We start from the raw sequence: 19,589 nt of genomic DNA, 5'->3' as shown, positions 1-19,589 counted from the left end.
CTATGTTCAAACTTTCCATCAAAAAATCTAAAAGGTGAAAAAAATATGTTAATTATCATTATCTCGAAATTATATCCCTGAATTGTACCCATCTGATAATCGAAACAGGATGGTTTGCATTATTGTCCAGAGAACTTTTTTTAGGGGGGGAGGGGCCCGTCATTATTTATCGCCTACAAAGGGGAGGGGGAAGGTTGGAGGATGTAAATTGTGTCAAGATAAAACTTACCTGATTCCCTGTTAAGGTTGTGTAATATTCACATGATCCAATTAACTATAGTCCTCCCCCTTTATACTCTTTTAACGACGACTGATCCCCCTCAGCTCCCCCTGAAAACCATGTGATCCCCAAAACTCTTAATATCGCGATACCAGTATCCTGTCTCACCGCACTGGCTATTGTGACTGTAGTGACTGTAATGACGAAATTTATTTTTGTTGTATCAAACAAGAGTGCTGATAGAGATCTCGGCAAAATCGAGCCAGTCGGGCCCATGTAATCAGGCATCTAGTCAGTGTATAGTCACTAATTACAAAAATTGTCGACTAATCTCAGTCTGCTAAAGCAGAACGTACGAAAGCACCTCAATATCCATTTTTTTTCTTGCCTATCTAAGATGTTCTTTACATTACATAAGCTTACTAAGCAACCAGTCACTTGTTGTAGCGCGCACAATATCTAGGTGAATTAAAATTATAGACTAATTCTTCATTTTTCTAAACAGGTTGAGTTTACTTCATACTAGGTGAATAAAATATTTCAGATCTTTGAAAAAGCGACTAAAACTGGAATAAACCAATGCTGAAGAACACATGAGCATTAAAACTAGTTGGACAAATTGATCGATAAAAATGGCGACTTTGAACGATGAACAGTGCAGAGAATAAAATATTGGGGATTCTTTGGAGTCTACTAAACCAGAACAAAAGCCCAATGAATTCAATTTTTTGTCCTTTAAAGATGTGCAATATTCTAAGATTGCTAACATAGCTATAAATCGATCACAAATAGTGTTAAGAAACGAAACTGACTCAATGCACCCATAATAGACATATAAAAATGGCAGGCTTTGCTTATCGGAATGTGCATAGAGTACAAGACTGTGGATTAATTGCGCTCTGCTTAACCAACACAAAAGCACTTGTACAAATACTTTATTTTTGAATTAAAAAATTTGTCAAAGATCATTAAAACCCGCGATAAAAAGCTTAGTCGTGTTGCCAGTCTTAGTCGATATCTGTTGGAGGTTCCACGGGACACTGAGCTTTGTCAACATGATTCATGTTGTTATAAGCTAGCCGCAATTACGAGGATCACCAATCACGGTCTTACTATAATCATGCCTGAGCGATCAGGCAAAGGTCAGAAAACGGACAGGCCTTGGCTAAATGTTGACCTAAAGCGCCTGGTTCAGAAAAGACAGAAGGCTTTTGCACCCGTTGACACGCTCCTATTCAAGTTGCTTAGGAACAAAGTAAAAGAAAAAGATGTCGGGCGATTTATTATAACAACAAAGTACGGTTAAAGGACACGCTGCCTTGTTACTGGTGGCGGGAAGTCAAACAAGTCTGTGGCAATAGAAGTAATGCATGGAAGGATATTAGGTTCATTTTGAGAACTCATACGGTCTGCAGCCCCTTTCTGGTACGTGGAAATTTTCCAACGACACCACGGTCTCGGAAGTTGTTCCCAAGTCTGGTGCAAAAAAGATCCAAGACACAGTGGATCATGTCCTTCAGTGGTTAAAAGACAACAAATTCAGGCTGAACTAGTTAAAGTGTAAGGAACTCTGGGTAGACTTTCGAAAGAAACCAAACGAGGTCACTGTATTGAGGCCAATGGCAATTCCTTTGAAACCATTAAATCAGCAAAAGTACTAGGCGTTACTATAAGGGGCAACCTAAAGTGGAATGATCATGTAGATAATATTACTGTGAAAGCGTCTCAGCGAATCTATTTGCTTAAGCAAATTAAGCGCGCTGGCATCGACCACATATCCCTAATTCACTTCAATTGCGCATGTAATCGTTCTGTCTTAGAATATACCCCTTCAAGCTTTTCATTCTAGCTTACCAGTCAGCAAAAACTTCAAATCCAAAAGCGCTAACTTGGCCGCCATTTGTTTGTTCTGGAAACCAATATGATAGCCTTGACGTCAGGAGAACGCCCTTTACGATCCACTACACTTTCCTTCTTGTGAGGGGTAAGGACATTTCCTCCACCCCCTCAGTTCTACAGGTATCGTATGTGAGGGTGGGTAACGAGAGATAAAAAACGGACACAAAGTGGGTGACGCTGAATGCAAACAAGCAGCTGGAGCGAGATCAAAGATTTCCAGAAAAGCCCGTGAAAAACTAATTTTTTTGGGGCCGGAATTCTTTGTCCCCCTTTGCCACGATTGGTACGCAGAAAAAAAAAACCGGACCGAGGTCCGTATAGTAGAAAGCTCAACCGATTAAGAGCGCGCAATTTACCAATTAGAAACAAGAATCTATTATCTGGCCCGCTGAGATTCTTAAAAAAAAATCCTTATGTAATCTTAGCAATGACAGCATGTATCAATATTGTTCACTCAGCGCGCAATGGTTCGCGAATAATAATTTTCCAGTCCAAACATATCAAGTTTCTGGTATTTGAAAGTTGCTACACAAAACAACAACATACCGCTCGTGAAATGAAAAGTAAACGAGCAAACAATTTTTTTTTTTGAAGCTATTAGATGTGAAGAGATTTCACGACGGATATGGTCATTTAATTGCAACTAGTTCAATAGTGGAATTGGCGGCAGGTCAGAGTATGGTGTAGTTGGACGCGAGCATTCAAAATGACGGCAATTGTTATAGCAATTGAATCTATGAATAAAGTTATTTTTTTCCATTTGATTGAATTTTCTTAATGCTGAGGGAATGATATCTGTCAAAGTTTCGAAAAGGCTACTAAAAATGATTTGAATCGACATAAATTATACTGTTATTACAAAAAGAAACTGGTTGGCAGCACTGATCGATGAAAATGGGGTCAGGAAGTTACCCTATGTGTGCAATTATTGAAAAAAGTGGTCGATTAGTCGCAGTCTGCTTAACCAAAACAAAAGCACCATGAGTACTAATATTTTTTTTCATGCCTTTTTAAGATGTTCTTTACATTACAATGGTGTTGTACACGACTAGTCAATATGACAAACATTATGTGGTAGCATATGAGATCTCGGTGACTCAAAATGACAGACAGTTTTGTATTTTTTCTTAACTGTCTAGGTTTACTTCATGTTTGATGAATAACATGTATGTAAGGCTAATAAAAACTGGATTAAAGCAGAGGAGTACATGAGCAACAATAACGCACTTGTCGACAAAAATGGCGGGCTTTGCTCACCGGAGTGTGCAAAGAATAAAAGATTGTGGATTAGTGGCAGTCAGATCACCAGAACAAAACAGAATAAATTAATTTTTTATCATCAAAGATGTCTTTTATAAGACCAATACGCAGAAAACATGGCTTTCCTAATCGTGCAATTATTATTACAGCTAAGCTAATCTACTTTACCACGCACACCTTTTTTTTCTATATGTAGTTCTCGAATTTTACAAAGAATGTCAGATTTTCGACAAGAATACTACACTGACGTTAATCGATGTCAAATAGTGATAGGAAATAAATCCGGCTGAGCGCATTCAGTGATCAGTGGATAGAAATGGCGGGCATTGCTCGCTGGAGTGCAGAGAATAACATGTTGTGGATTAGCTGTAATCTGCTAAACCAGGGGTTGGTCAATGGGTGCAATCGTTAAAAATATAGTCGATTGGTCGCAGGCTGCTAAACCAAAACAAAAGCACCATGAGTTCTAATATTTTTTTTGATGCCTTTTTAAGATGTCCTTTACATTACAATGGTGTTGTACACGACTAGTCAGTATGACAAGCATTATGTGGTAGCATATGAGATCTCGTTGACTCAAAATGGTAGAAAATTTTCTATTTTTTCTTAACTGTCTAGGTTTACTTCATGATTGATGAATAAAATATATATCAGGCTAATAAAAACTGGATTAAAGCAGAGCAGTGCATGAGCAGCAATAACGCACTTATGGACAAAAATGGCGGGCTTTGCTCGCCGGAGTTTGTTAAGAATAAAATCTAGTGGATTAGTGGCAATCTGTTCACCAGAACAAAAGCACAATAAATTAATTTTTTTATCATCAAAGATGTCTTTTATAATACCAATACGAAGAAAAGATGTCTTTCCTAAACGTGCAATCATTATTACAGCTAAGCTAATCTACTTTACCACACAAACCTTTTTTTTCGTATATGCAGTCCTCGAATTTTACAAAGAATGTCAGATTTTCGACAAGAATACTACACTGACGTTAATCAATGTCAAATAGTGATAAGAAATAAATCCGGCTGAGCACACTCAGTGATGGATAAAAATGGCGGGCATTGCTCGCTGGAGTGCAGAAAATAACATATTGTGGATTACTTGTAATCTGCTAATCCAGGGGTTGGTCAATGGGTGCAATCGTTAAAAATATTGTCGATTAGTCGCAGTCTGCTTAACCAGAGAAAAATGCACCATGATTTCCATTTATTTTTTTCTTGCTTATAAATAATGTCCTTCATACATTGCAATGGTGTACTGCACGACCAGTCAATACGATAAAATTATATTACTTCATGCTGGATGAGTAAGATATATCAGGCTATTAAAAGCTGAATTAAATCAAGGCAAAAAAGAAGATAAGCAACAAAACTGGTTGGACGCAGCGATAGATAAAAATGGCGGGCTTTGCTGGCTGAATTGAGCAAAGAATAAAAGATTACGGATTAGTTGCAATCTGCTAAACCGGCGCAAAAGCACAATAAAATTCGATAAGACTCAGTTGTGGATCATTACTCGCCAAAGTGCAGAGAATAAAAGACTGTAGATTAGTTTCAGTCTGCTGAACCGAGATAAAAATATAATTCTTTTTGATTATAAAATATATTGTCTAAACGTATATAAATAAGTCCAGCGAAAAAGGCCAGCTCAGTTGTCACTTGAAAAAATCACGTCGCGTTTGGTCTTCTGGTTGTACGGTTATTCTGCAAAAAATATGAACGGCTTCGTCCTTGCCTTGGTTCTTCTAGTTACACTTTGCTCGGCCGCCAGAGTACCATTTCTGCGTGACACTGAAGGTAGGAACACTTAATTTCAAGGAAGAAGAGTAGTAGAGACTTTAGTGCCCTCCGTGCCCGCATAATCGGCCGAGTTGGCGCCTTTCGATCGAAAGACTCAAAGTCCACTAGAAGTGAAGAGGCTCCAAAAATTTTGGCTCTCTATGAGGGTTTTGAAGCAATAATCTCGATTAGTTTGAAAATCCCCCCAAAAAATAGTAAATCTTGCATTTGTACTCTTCTTTGTTTTCATCCTACCGATATTTTGTTGAGCATAGGCTGAGAACTTTTTGGCGCGATTCAAGTTAGTTGAAGAAGGAAAATAAACTAACTACTGCATTCCATTCTCCTGGTTTAAATTTTAAAGCGGATGTTTACCTTGTTTTTAAAAAACGAATTGTTTCTGTGAGTTGAGACGTTTTGCGCGCGAAAATCGCGGGGGTTTGCGCGCCTTTTTTATGCACAGCAAAAATTAGCTATCACACAGTTACCAGATATGCATAAATGTTCTGACACAAAAATGATGGCCTTAAATTTTAAATCATTGCTGTGAACTGAGGAGTTTGCGCGCGCCCGAAAATTGGTTCAAGAAAAATAGTTCTCTAACTTGCCTTCTATTAACGCCTAAAAGGATCAAATTCTTCTATTGTGAATTTTTCCTGTTGTTGCTGTGATATACATTTATCTGCTATTATTTAATCGTTCAGAGTTTCCTAACTGGTAGAAAACGATCTCCGAGGTGTCCACAGCCAGCTCTTGCGAAATTTCAAAGAAATGAGATGCGTCCCTAAGTGGAAAATTTGAACCTAGCCTGGATGGGGTGGGGCATTTGAGTCCAGCCTTTCCAGCGTAATACATGTGTTTTAATGGCAGAGAGGCGAAGAGTGTGCCTTTATGAGCGCATGGCCAAGAAAAACAACTTTTACAACGTAGAAGGATTCTTGCGAGCGAAAATCCACAAAGCGGCGCTAAAAACTAATATATTTCCTTGCTAAATTTTGCAAAATTCGTTGGTTTCACACCGAGTCGTTCAATATTGGGTTGGGCATTTGAACGAAATGTGTCGGCCCGAGGAGGGAGGGGGGTTGCCCCGAATTGATAGACGCATAATTCCTAACCGTGTTTTAAACTCCTCATATATCATGCAGTCACCACACGTTTAATTTTTTGAGATAAAATTGATTGCCTTTTGATTCCACTCTTGATTTTCTGTTTTAAAGATGAAACAAGAAGCTTTCTGAAGCAAAGGGATATCTCAGGTAAATCAGTGCATTGATGTAAAATAAACCTATTCTAGTTTATTGAGTATTTTAAGAAGAGCGAAATCTGGGCAGGTGAGAAAGCCTCCTATCAAGGGAAATTGTGTTGCAAAAGATATACAAAGGTACCGGTCATTATTGATCACCTGAGAGGGGATTGGAGGATTTATTTTTGTGTTATGATAATCTTAACTGATTTATTCCCTCTAAGGCTCTGTATCATTCTCATAATTTCCTCTTATTGGCAGTTAATTAGCAGTCGATTTTCTACAGTCCTCCACTTTATACTCTGTTAGCGATAACAGATCACTCCTCTGTTCTCCCTAAAAACCACGTGATCCCCAAACTCCTTCATACACACACTTGTGATTTCAAATCAACTTTCGCTATGCGCTCGTACGATTTTGGTAATCCCGTGTCTAATTTCAGATCAAATTGCATCGGCCTAGTCTCTTCAATTACCATTATTTATTCTCCCTCTTTGTTTGACTTTTCAGAGTTCAATGAAATTCAAATGGACGGATCTATTTGGAAACGCAATGAACGTGAGTTGAATTTACTCTACCTAGGATTTATTGATTTTAATTGTCTACACTCAGTGATTCGTCGAGAAAACCCACAACACTTCGTTATAAATTTACCAAACGGGTGCTAAGCTAAAAAAAAACTGAATCCGTTGAATTCCAAATTTATTGATCAGTTCATCAATTTATCGATTATAGTCTGTCAATCAATCAGTCAGTCTGTCAATAGGTTATTACGCAGTCAGTCAATCAAAAATATACACAGACGAACAAAAAACACGTCGCGAAGAGCTTTATCTCCATTTCAATTTTTTTTTCCTATACATGATTTCTGCGTTTATTTTACAGCAAGCATTTGCAATCACTGCGCGTCGCTGGGTCCTGGATGCTACTGTAACTATAGGAACAATTATTGCCTTGCTTGGGGTTGTGGTACCAGCGGACAATGCGATGATAATAACTGCATTCAGAGCTAGGTATAAAGAGCTTTCACTAAACTATGGTTTTAAAGAAGTGAGTTATGCAAGCGTAGATATCTGGATATCTCTTTAGTTTATTTATATCACCCCTAGGAATGGTACCAGCAAATAGTGAAATAAGACTATAACATCAAGAAGAAGAGCATTTCACTCAAACTTGAATTTTACCGGAAAAGTGACATGTTGATTGGGCAAAGCCAAAATATTTATAAATAGAACCCAATAAGTTCATTTTCAGACCTCCCCGGCCCTCCCCTAAATACGCACGGATAAGTTATCCAGCAAACAGGTGATTAGATCACACAAACTTGTTAGCCAAGAAGAGAGTGTTATCTTGATCTAATACATAGTTCTCCTTACTACTTAACAAGGATGTTTAGCTGCTTGTAGAGAGAATTACAAGCCACATCTTGGAAATGAAATGGCTAAAGGTTATAAACGGGGCGTGACTGGAGCTACATTTGACCAGCAATAGATACGTTGGTTTACCTTGATTATAATGCTGAGTGAATGTCTATTAATCTCTGATTGATAAATTTTCTCGCTTGTTAGGGACATTGTCAATCGTTGAGTCAAGCGTTCTGTCGAAGATATCGAAATCTTCGTTAGGGGAGTGGTACCATTTGGTAGTCTACACCTCACCATCAAAAATTGATAGCTTGGACCTCATGAAAACAATCATGTATTCACTTAAATGACGACGGATGCCTATTTTATAGTATAGAAATCATTGAACTATCCATAATTTTTACTGTTCTTTACGCTGGTATGCTCATATCTCTGTTTCCTCCATCAGGTGGCATTTACGTGGAGAGTTTCAGCCTGATTTCAATTCCCTTATGAGAGGGAATCGCACTTAGCACCAGCGTGATTGTAATCAGAATTTGCTTCCATTTCTTGATTTTTGTTGGTTTGTTTGATGGCTGTAGATGTAGAGAATTTCAATGAAGAACATTAAAAGTGTGTCATTGCAATGAAAATGATTTTTAGCAATTTTTCTTTTAACTTTTTTTTTTTTTTGTCCCAAGCATATTCTAATATTTAGGAAGGGACGCCAACAACAGTAGATTGATAATGACCTGCCAAACTGCATGTTCGGCACTTAATTAGCGAAGTTTCCGGCACAGTCATTATGGGGTGCGGGGAAGGGGGACTTTGAAATCCTTGTCTATCAGGATTGGCTCTGAAAACTTCGAAACAAGCGAACGTTATTTCGTTTCCAGGCAATATGATTGTGCATCAAGTTCTACCATAAACTTTTTATCCTCCCTTGAAGATATTTGTCCTTGCTTCGCCATTTTTCTCCCTCAATAAATTATTTATTTAGTATTTCCTGATAAGTTGATTAATTCTGATGATATTTGTGGACAAAATGGCGCGCAAGGTCACTTTAACCTGTTTCAAATCATCTAACCTATAGTCCACGTTCAATTGAGACCATTACTTTGTATCTAGGCAACAATTTCCACTAGAAAACTTTCATTAGAGTGGCGTGATCAGTGGTATGATATGCTCTTTGGACGTAATACCAAATCACCAATATATTTTTACAACAAAAGGCTCATACAGTATTTGCATATGTACCTTTTAGAAAAAAAACACCTTCGGCCAAAATAATTTTTGTCGAAGGTTTTCATGCCTCCACACATTCACTCTAAAATGTTTTAATCACCGGCTCTAGTACTCCTTCAGGCAATTACTGATTTACGAAAAAGGTAACTTTTTTTTTTTTTTAATTTTTTTTTCTAAAGTAGGGTTGGCTTACCGAGATATGTTCGTTTTTCCGGAGGGAGGTTGAAGATCAATGATCAATTGATCAAATCTCGTTAGCCTCGACCGATCGGTCCGTAAAGTTCATCGCTAAGCAAGAAAAGGTATTTTGCTAATTTTCTCCCCTGTATCATTTGAGTTCCCGACTTTGTACAATTGCACTTGCGATTTTTATAAGAAATTTGGCTCCGTAGCGGAAAAAAGGAATATACTATTTACGTCGAGTTGTTTGCAAACAAAGAAACAACTGCTCTACTTGAGCGCTCGGCCAATGAATTTCAAATGAGCCGTGTCGATTTGTCAGCGGACGACGAACATGGCGGACCAAGAAGATGATGAGTCAGACTTTGAACGACAAGGAAGTACAGAACGAGAAAGTTTGAGTACTGAAAGTAGTTACGACGAAAGCCCTTTGAGTCCAAGGAGTGAAGATTCTGATTGGGGTTTTGGTGCAAATGAAAACTCAGTATTTACAAATGGATTCGACCCGGAAAAACAACGCAGCGAATTAATAAAAAAAGCTTCGATCGTCGACTGTCTTTTGTTTGAAATTTACGACCAGTATCACAGCAGAGACTCAGTGGATAGTGACAATGTTACTGAGTGTTCTACGACATCGGGGAGTTTCTACGGCGGTTCTTTCGACCTCGAAGAACGCGGCGAACGGTGGACGAAAAGCGAACTTTCCGCGAAAGGTTAGCAACAAGACCTTCAATTGCTCTTGTAAAATTACCAGCTTAAGTTTGAATGCAGTTCGACTATTTGCATTGGTTTTCCATTTTTATTTTGCTGTATAATATTGAAATCAAGAAGTCAGAGTAAAATTTCCAGTTAGAAAATGAGGACAGAAATTTATCCTTGTCCTATTAATTTTACATTGGCGAATATCGGACACTATCTTGTGTTTAATGCTGTTTAGTACTAGTTGTTTTTGAAGGATAATACCCAGCAAGGGTCGCAACATCAATATCAAAGCGTAATTTGGTTTCCATTTGAGTCTCAGAATTGGGAATTTTTCTAAATGGTAAGCATTTGTACAGGTGATGGTTTTCAATTTGCTGTTTATATTTCTGTTTTAATTTTTTTCTGCTCACAGATACAGATGAGCTTCGAATCATGGCAAAGGAGATGCGAACACGAATATCCATGCTTTCGACAAAATTAGTCAAACAACTTAAGCGGAGGGATAAGCACGCTTACAAACTACAAAGAAACTTTGATGTTTTAACTGCTATTCTTCAAGCGGTTTCGTTGAAAAGACGTAAGTATTTGACCTTCCCACACGCAACGCCTGAGAATTTTTGTTAATCGATTTATGATCATTAATTGCTTGTTTGCAGCGCTTTAATTTTGGGAAATATTCATCCAAGCAAGAGTAAACTTCTCAAAGAAATCGAAATTTTCCAAAACTAGCTCTCTTTGTGGTAAATTATCTACTTTTTCCTGATTTTTTCTGAGCAGATATCAATCATAGTATTCTGCGTAAATTAAACAACTGCTCAATTTTCATAACAAAGGTCGCTGTTTACTTTAAATAGTCCAAGCTAGGATTCTGTTGAATTTTGTATCACAATCGCTTTTATTATGGGTAAATCTTTTTTGGCTAATTTTTCAAAATTCTTAACACCTGAACACAGCGTGATGTTCTAGAAACAGCCATGAAGATTTTTCTTAGGTGTTTTCAATGGCATGGAGCTATGTTAAAAATAACCTATTGATACCTTGTGAAATCTATTGCATTGCAAATTGCCTGACACGTCGTATTTTTGGCCTGAAAATGCAAAATTATTCATCGATCAATCATGATTTCTTTACATCACAGTTGATAACCCTTGAAATTTTTACAGGTTCTGTATTTCTATTGTTAGATGGAGATATTTAGATACTGGCTTTGTCCCTGGTGACTTTGAAGTGAATAGAACAAATAGTTCCTACTGTGTGTTGTGAAGATCATTATGCATATTCCAATTATCCAATCAGCCTCAAGTAACCAACAAATTGTTCCGTTTCACATTTGGTAACAATCTCAGCATCATTCTTTGAGATGCAAATTTTGCCAAATTGTTAAGATTTACACCTCTTGAAAAGAGCTACATTTTAAAAAATTGTTAAACTGTAATCAAGTTACCAGAATAAGATTGACAAGCTTTTAATCAAGTTTCCAGAGGCTTTTAGGACATAGACATTTTAGACAGGTATGTCACCGTTAGTACCTTTGTTTGATTTTTGCTGTACTGTTGGTTTTCTTTGAATGAAGATCTGCACTGAGCAGACCAGACACAGAATATTCAAGAATTTAAGAAATATGCTTTATGAGAATTTCTCTGTGATATTGTATTTATCTTGTACTTTGAATATTACTATCACAGTTGCTATGCTACAGCTGTATTGAGTTCAGTGAAATTTCATTTGGTTTTTAAATGATATTGGCAAATCTTGCTTTTTGCGCATAGAAAATTCAATGTGCTCTTTTAAATGTGCAATTTTCTCCTTGAGTTTTACTTGGCTAAATCCAAAATGTAGAAGTGGTCAGAACAATTGGTCCTCTTGATTTTAAGTAATTACCTCTGAGAGTAAGGTGTGGAATTACAGAAACTTTATTCAGAAGTTTGTTGAAAATCACCATTTTTTTAAAATGCACCAGATAACAACAATGCATGTTTGGAAAGTTTTTCTGTAAATCTTTTGTTGTAGAGGGATTTCCCTCAATGCAGGTTCATATGGAAATACCAAATGATTTTGGTATTTCAATATTTAATTTTGGTTTCATGCATAAATTAGTTAATAATGGTACTTATCTTGTTTCAGACAGTTTTTGCTAGACCCTTTTAGGTATGTGGTCATGTGGTTTGAAATGGGTAAATCAAAATGACTGCTCAAGTGGGTGCTTCAGACGACATCTTATGGTTGAAACTACTTCCTCTCTTGTGGAAATGTTCATATTCACATATAAATCAGCCTTAAATCAGACTCTGCTAGAATAGAAATTGGTGACAAAAGAAATGGAGATAGTTATGCAGAGCGTAACACCTTGGGCTGGAGAACAAACTTTTGAGCACAGTCTCTAAAGATCACAAAAAAAATATGACACAGGCATAAAAACGAAGAAAATGTATCAGGAAAATAATTTTTATGGTGATTTTGTGATTTATGGTTGGAATGAAGCTATATTTTGTCATAAACTGTAATTTTTTTTGTTTTGCATTGATTGTGAGCTCTGGTTATGACTGTGAGCCAATCAAAGTTTTTAAAACAATTAACAGACTGGGGTCTGATATTTTTCTGAAATTTTAAGCCAAAAAAGTGAAATTTTTGAGAGCAGCTACAATCAAAATTTGGAGCCTTTTTTAATCCACTCTTCACCTCTATTACATAATGTTTAACAAACGTATTTTAGAAAATGGAGAGCATACCTATAATCATGATCAATTAATTATGCTAATGACAATATTTGAGCCTCCTCTGGTTTCTATTGTTATTATGGTTGTTATTATTATTATTATTATTATTATTATTGTTAATAATAGGTGATATCACATACATGTACATGAGTAGTAATGTTGTATTTGATTCTGTAAAATCCCACATTGCATCATAGATGTAACTTTAAATTTTTTTTTTTTTTACTGTGACTTGGTTGTATGATTCACTTATTTGAATGATAAATGTCTTTTGGGGGTGTCCTCAAAGGTTTTCCAGACTTGATGTCATTTGTGATGTTTTGTTGCAAATTGTTTACAATTTTGAGGATTGAAAATTTTTTGGTGTTTTATGAAACAAAATTTTTGCTTTGGAAGAAAATGGAAATTTCTTCTGAGCACCAATTTTTGTTATATTTGGATATTAAACAGTAAAACATGCACATGGAATGAAACAATGTCTAATGCTATGGAGGTCTACAGAAATTAAAGTTTTGACAATTAAAAAAGTGGAGTATTGCTTGTCTTTTTTTAGGTGTGGATACTAAAATCAGGTTTTCCTTCATCCCTCAGTCTGGAAAGAAGGCATTTAAACATGTAAGTAATGACGACTTTTTTGTGACAGTTTTCTTCAGTGGTTTTCTTTTACAAACAATGATACTTTTTTCCTGATAGTGGCTTGCTGCATTCAAAGCCATCGCCAGACTTAAAGAAGGTGTCCCATCGCAGTGGAGAAGGAGGGTGAGTTAACCTTTACTTCCTAGTTCCCTCCAGAGTAAATTAACTGAATCCTTACTTCTATTTTGTCCAACAAAAGTCAACTTGATTTTTTTAGTGCATTTGCATCAATTTTGATAGAGTTAGTTTTATTGTCATTATGTTAATCCCCCACTTTGTTTTGTGAAAAAACTTCTAGCAAATTTGCAGCCAATGTTCACTCAGAGAAGCAAAAGGTGTTTACAAGGCAGAACTTTTGATGCCATTGAACTTCCCACGTCTTACATGTATACTCAAGTTGCACCCATTTTTTCAATGACTCCCATCTGTCTGTGCATCAGATTTTAGTGTTTACTCATTTTGTGATTTGATTGAATATTAAATCCCTTGTTCTTGCCTTGCTTTTGCTCTTCTCTTTGCTCTCATACTGTTAAACTGCATCTGTGTTATAGTTAGGAAACATTTTTCAGGGGTGATAGTGAAGTAATCTATTTAAAGATACACTTGTAGTATTTTTTGTAATGAGTAACACTTTCGTTGTCAGTTATGGCTGTGTCTTGCTGAGAGTAAAATAAAAGATTTGGATTGGGAAAAGACAGCTAAATTTTGCTTTAATGAGAGGAGTAATCCTGATGATGATGAGCTAGGATCACAAATAGTAAAGGTAAGAATTTATGACAGAGAAACACATTGCAACAAATTCACATATTGACATTCCTGTCCTAGCAGTATTCAGGAAGTTTGTCACCATGGACCTAGTTAAACTGCTTAGTCTGCAATGAGTTTCCTTTAGCTCACTGGTAGAGCATCTGCAGCACTAATCAGAAGGTTGCACATGTAGGTTTAACTCCTATTGAGACTAATTGGAGTTCTTTTTCTCCAAGCTTGCCTCTGTCATTCAATGAACAACATATTTCAAATTTGAATAACTTAGAGCTAGCTAAGTGCAAGTGTTGTGGTTCATGGAGTGATCTCGTTCTCACAAATTTAAAATGGCCAGTCAATAAGACAAGATGTGAATTGTATGGCAGACATGCACAGGGTAATATTTCATGATCAAGGCATAAAGGAAGTCTTGATTTTATCAAAAACTAATTTTTGCAGTGTTCATCAGTTTACTAGTGTTTACTACAGTTTTGAGCTTTTAATTTCTGCATAGAATGGAATTTCTACTAGTTATCTAGAAATACATGTATCACACTGTAGATGGAGTTGTCTTCCTTGATCTGTATTTTTCAAGGTCGATGAGAGATTTTTAAACTGTGTCCAATTCAAGTTGGCTTTGCTTCATAAAGTATGTAAAATGAAGAATTAGTAGAGGTCCACTGAGAAGTCTACCCAATCATTACTTTTTGCAGTCCTAATAATGTGTCATTCAATGATTCAGAGTGAAGCAGTATTGTTAGTGTATGCCCACAAGTCAGTGTGGCTGATAGATGATGTCACATGTACATGTACCCCACATATTGTATCATCAATGATAACTACCTCACAATATTGTTTAGGATCTTCATCGAACTGGCTGCAGCTGGTTTTGTGGTCAGGATACTCCTGAGGAAAGAGCATCACTAAAACGCGTTCTTTTAGCTTATGCCCGACGCAACAAGGCTGTGGGTTACTGTCAAGGATTCAATGTCATTGCAGCATTAATTCTTCAAGTAATGGACAGAAATGAGGAAGATGCACTGAAGGTACATTTATAATTAATTCCTTATAGTTTTTATTTTGTTTTGTTAAGGTTTTCCTTACCCTTTCCCATCTTAATTTTATCGACATGTTTGTAAGGATACATGAACTATCAGTTTTTCCAGAGCTTTGAAAATTAACCTTTTCATTAACTGCTGGGAGAGACCAATACTTGATGTCCTTGTACAAGAGTGACAGGGTTGAAAAAGTTAGCATTTTAGAAAGTAAATTGTTGTGAAATGTTACAATCCACAATTTCTTTTTATAGGTTATGGTTTATGTCATCGACCACGTGCTTCCCACAAACTACTTTGCAAATAACCTGCGGGCACTTTCTGTCGACATGGCTGTCTTGCGTGACCTAATGAGGGAGAAGCTAGAGAGGCTATCAAAACACCTGGATAGCTTACAAGCACAAGCCTTGTCACAGAATGGTTCCAATGCCATGTACGAGCCTCCTTTAATTAATGTTTTCACCATGCAGTGGTTTCTGACACTGTTTGCCACTTGTTTGCCGGAGGAGACTGTTTTGCGTGTGTGGGACTCCATCTTGTTAGAGGGCTCAGAGGTGCTTCTTAGAGTTGCTGTTGCTATTTGGGGTAAACTTGGAGAGTATGTATCGAACTATTTCTTGGTTTATTTAGGTTTAATTGTATTCAGTAAAGATTTATGTGTAGGTTTGTAGTTCAGTCACCCTCCCACTCCCTCACGTCCACCGGTCAGTCAAGTACAAAGTAGGTGCATGTGTAAACATGTACCTGTTAGCTAAAATATTTATCGGAAACCTCAAGTTTCCTGTTATAATTTAATATGAATTTATATAATAAAAAAAAAAAGAAGAAGGCAAAGATTATCCTTCATGCAAACCAAAATGTAGAACGAATTGAAATAATATTGGGATGAACTGTAAAATTCTACTTTAATTTGCCCTTTTCAGGCAAGAACGGGGGATCTCTGTTATTTCCATTTACGGGAGAGTATTTGCGGAGGTTTAAGAGACATAATTTATGCCGGTTGACGGGCGTTAAGAATGAAAGGAATCGCACGCGCACAAGTCCCATACCGAGAGCACTTTCCAAACCACATGTCGGGTGGAAAGTTTTACTTTTAAGGGAGTGTTATGGTGACTTGATAGGGATACAGTTTTGTTATACTTCCTTTCCCTATGATTTTTTTCTAAATGTCATACAACCACCAAGATGTATTCTCCTCTTCTAAAAGGTTATGTAGCATTGTGTAAACACAGCACTTTAAACCAAAACAACTGCGCACTCGAACGCCTCCGATATTAGCTGTCTGACTCAAAATATTGATACAGCTTATTACATTGGACACTTTTTCTTCCATCAGGCGCCTTGAACACGTGGAAACTTCTGATGATTTTTACAGCACAATGGGGGTACTAATACATGATGTGCTGACTGGAAATGTCATTGATTGTCAAACTTTAATGCAGGTATAAACACTTAGCTTACGGTCCGATTTTAATTTTTAAGAGTATACTCACCGTCATTGAAGTTTCTCACTTTTTTGAAGACTTTTTCTCCGGCGAAAAAGCGTCATACTACGGTGGCCCACAATTGGGTTTCTACTCTGTGTTTAAAATAAGGGAGAACACCGTATTCTTCCTTGAAAGAAGTAAATGAAATCGACAATTGTTGGATTTGGATTCATCGATTTCTGATTCGCATTGCATTCAAAACCTTGCTAGACGTTGTCGATTGAAAAATTGTCGTAAAGAATCGTCTTTGTGGTGCACTATTCTAAATGATACCAATTTTTAGCGCGGAAGTGTTTCGTTAAAATGGTTAAAATTAAACTATATTGCTATTTGTAGGAGGTGTACGCCTTGGCTCCGTTTCCCTTACCAGGGTTAGCAGAACTTCGAGAACAGTACACGTATAATATCAACCCGTTTTCAGACGCTACCGGCGATCGAGGTCAGCGATCAGCACTAGGACGCGGTTCTAGCGATGAAGAAGACGACGTCGATGACTTGGAAGGGATCGGTTGCTTAGGAGCTCTGTTGCCGTTCTCGGAATTTGCCCCTGGAAATAGCACTAAAGCGCTAGGTGCCGGTGGCGAGGATTTGAATGACATTGCAGCTGCTAGTCCGGGCGTGTTTGCTACTGATGGTTACTCTCCCCTACCATATACCACGAAGCAGTTTGGTTCAAGAGGACGCCGTGTTCATCAGGAGATGACCTTCTTACAGAAGCAGTATGCAAGGATGAGGCAGATGCAGCAGAATGCTGTAGTGGTGTTTTCAGAGGCCACAGTACAGAACATACAGGAATCTGAAAAGCGCAAAAGCATTCCTGCTGCTATTAATCATCTGTTTGTATCAGCAACTAAGAAAAAGACTAAGACTGCTCGAAGTCATTTCGGAGTCAAGAAGGAGAACGAAACGAATGCTAGTGAACAGTTATCAGTAGGAGATGTGGTCAGTTCTAAAACTGAGACCAAAGTGGAAGTGAAACCAAACGCTTATGAGAAGGAAAGCATGCAGCATTTGAATGAGTTATTCAAAGGTGATCAGAAGGAAAAGAAAGAAACCAAACAGCTTTCAGAAGAGGAAAAGGCTCCAGAGGCGAGTGAAAAACGCGTTAAAACTGATAGGACAAAGGAGATTTCTATGAAGAAAATTCCAGAAGAGAAGAAAGAACAAATTTCTGAGGAGAAACCGGCCAAAAATGTTAAGCGAACTACTCCAAACACGCGTAAAATTCAACATGTTGGATTAAATGGTGAAGTATCGTCGTTAGAAACTGACAAACCAACGCAAAATAAACCGCTTCTGTCTGGTTTGAATGCCAGTCGTAAATCCACAAAAGTTACGGTGGTTGAATGTTCATCATTAAAAGTAACTGCGGCGAACAATGATAAGCCAAAACCCGTGAGGGTAGTGGACAAAAACAGCCCTGCTGTTCTTGACGCAGGCGCAGTATCGTTCGGTGGCACGGAACGAGTATACACCCGCTCGTATCACGGGTCTGGTTATAACTCCAATAACAGTTCTTGGCTGTTGGAGGAAGACAAGAGGTGCAAGTACCCCGAGAACTTCAGACCTTTCCCTCAACGAAACAAGCAGCCGAGTAGAAGCAGGATTCTCTACGGAAACATGTCGGAAAAGGGCGCTAAGCGAATGGACGCGTTTCAAGGGAGGAAGGAAACTCGACAGGGATTTAACAACGGACTTGCTGTTAATAGTGCTTCGGATAGCAAACGAAGTTAGCCGTTGAACTCTCTTTTTACAACCGTATTCAAGAAACTATTGGTGTGCCGCGTGAGTAGACCGGATTACAGGTACTAAGGAGACTGCCTTATTTATAAAGTGTCAAAAACGATGTGTTGAGTGGAAAATTTTGAGAATAGCAGTGACTGGGAACAGACCCTTATATAAAACTACCGTTAAATTTTAATTAAAACCCCCTTATTTAAATCTTCTTCGTTACCGATAAGGTTAGACGGCAAAACGGAACTTTTTTTTATTACAGTATGAAAGTCTCAGTCATCGTGCGAAAATGATCTTCCCGTTTGGCTCACATAAATCTCAGTCTTAAGAGCAATATGGCTGACCAAAGTTTATAATAATTATAACTTAATCATTGAATAAAAATAAGAATTATATAACATAATATAATAAACTGTAACTGTATTTTTTGAAAAAGTACATTTTTGAAAGGGAAATACGTAATGGAAAGTATTCAAAGTTTTGATACCAGGCGTAACTGTTTTAACCTTTATACTCCTAGAAGTGATCGGTACCTGTATTCTCCAGTAACAAGCAGCCGGGCAATGAGAATTTAGAAACTGATCAACTAGGGGTTTTGTTTTGTTTGTGTGTAACTCCAAATTCTCCTGACTAGCCAACATAATTTGTATTGTTATGAGTTCACTTTCAGATCTTGAAAGTTAACATTTTATTATGGATCGTCTCAAATATGTAATTGTCTGGCGTCAAATTATATTTATAGACTTTGAGTTACCGTAGCTAAGGGTAGAATAATTACCATCTTGCATCAATGGGAACTGTAAAATATTCAAATTCATTGTAAGATGAGTATATTTTTAAAGGTGTAGAACGGTTCCGTTCCCTGGTTACTAAATCTTTATAAAGTGTATATAAAGTGTAAGGCTCTAATTTAATGGATATTTAAGAGAATTCCAGTCCTTTTAAAGAAGGTGCTAATATTTAACGATAAGATAGCGAATTACGCATTGGTCATAGATACGTTAGTCTTACTTGCATACAAAACATATATAACATGCTCTGTTGCAGAATTTCACTTCGGTCGTCATTGAATGTGTGTTAGTCGCTCTCTGGTGTCCTTGAAAATTCCTATTTTGGCATACTTGCACCTGTAACCCGTAAAACCTATAATTTGTTTCAACACTTGCTAGGTTGGTTCATTCGCTCTTTAAGTTGATTGCTTTCCATTTTTTCAGCGCGGGCTGGGAGGGCTCTCGAGTTTTTCTTGCGTAGTTACAATTTCTCCAGAACGTGAGAGCTCCTTTGCGACCGATTAAGAAGCGGGCTTTACGTATGTTAACAGCTACTCAAGGTTTGCACTCGTT

General features: G+C 37.3%; 1 protein-coding gene and 1 long non-coding RNA gene across 3 annotated transcripts; both read left to right on the top strand.

Moving 5' to 3' along the window:
- The first annotated feature begins 4,973 nt into the window (after nucleotides 1-4,973).
- LOC113680265 (uncharacterized) lies at nucleotides 4,974-8,399 on the top strand. Of its 2 annotated transcripts, XR_003447058.2 has the most exons (5): nucleotides 4,974-5,178; nucleotides 6,378-6,416; nucleotides 6,914-6,961; nucleotides 7,289-7,416; nucleotides 8,216-8,399. It is a non-coding gene; the product is annotated as an uncharacterized LOC113680265 (long non-coding RNA). The 2 variants fall into 2 exon arrangements; XR_016186561.1 differs by lacking the exon at nucleotides 7,289-7,416 and having other exon boundaries at nucleotides 5,005-5,178.
- A 605-nt stretch (nucleotides 8,400-9,004) lies between these two features.
- Nucleotides 9,005-19,300, top strand: LOC113680274 (TBC1 domain family member 30). The gene is made up of 9 exons (XM_027197291.2): nucleotides 9,005-9,884; nucleotides 10,286-10,450; nucleotides 13,144-13,205; nucleotides 13,284-13,349; nucleotides 13,870-13,989; nucleotides 14,831-15,016; nucleotides 15,280-15,623; nucleotides 16,362-16,467; nucleotides 16,849-19,300. Exons 1-9 carry the CDS (start codon nucleotides 9,506-9,508, stop codon nucleotides 18,244-18,246), a joined length of 2,826 nt encoding a protein of 941 aa, XP_027053092.2. The 5' UTR covers nucleotides 9,005-9,505; the 3' UTR covers nucleotides 18,247-19,300.
- Nucleotides 19,301-19,589: the final 289 nt, after the last annotated feature.

Source organism: Pocillopora damicornis, chromosome 5 (assembly GCF_964200805.1).
Source record: "Pocillopora damicornis chromosome 5, jaPocDami1.2, whole genome shotgun sequence".
Taxonomy (NCBI): Eukaryota; Metazoa; Cnidaria; class Anthozoa; order Scleractinia; family Pocilloporidae; genus Pocillopora; species Pocillopora damicornis.
The sequence above is the reverse complement of the archived record's forward strand: the minus strand, read 5'-3'. Positions and strand labels throughout refer to the sequence as shown.

What these genes read in the sequence shown, in the direction of transcription:
- LOC113680274 (XM_027197291.2), top strand. Translation starts at nt 9,506, where the DNA reads ATGGCGGACCAAGAAGATGATGAGTCAGACTTTGAACGACAAGGAAGT. An exon ending in AAGCGAACTTTCCGCGAAAG is followed by an intron (nt 9,885 to 10,285) that starts GTTAGCAACAAG and finishes TTCTGCTCACAG; the next exon opens with ATACAGATGAGCTTCGAATC. An exon ending in AGCGGTTTCGTTGAAAAGAC is followed by an intron (nt 10,451 to 13,143) that starts GTAAGTATTTGA and finishes GTCTTTTTTTAG; the next exon opens with GTGTGGATACTAAAATCAGG.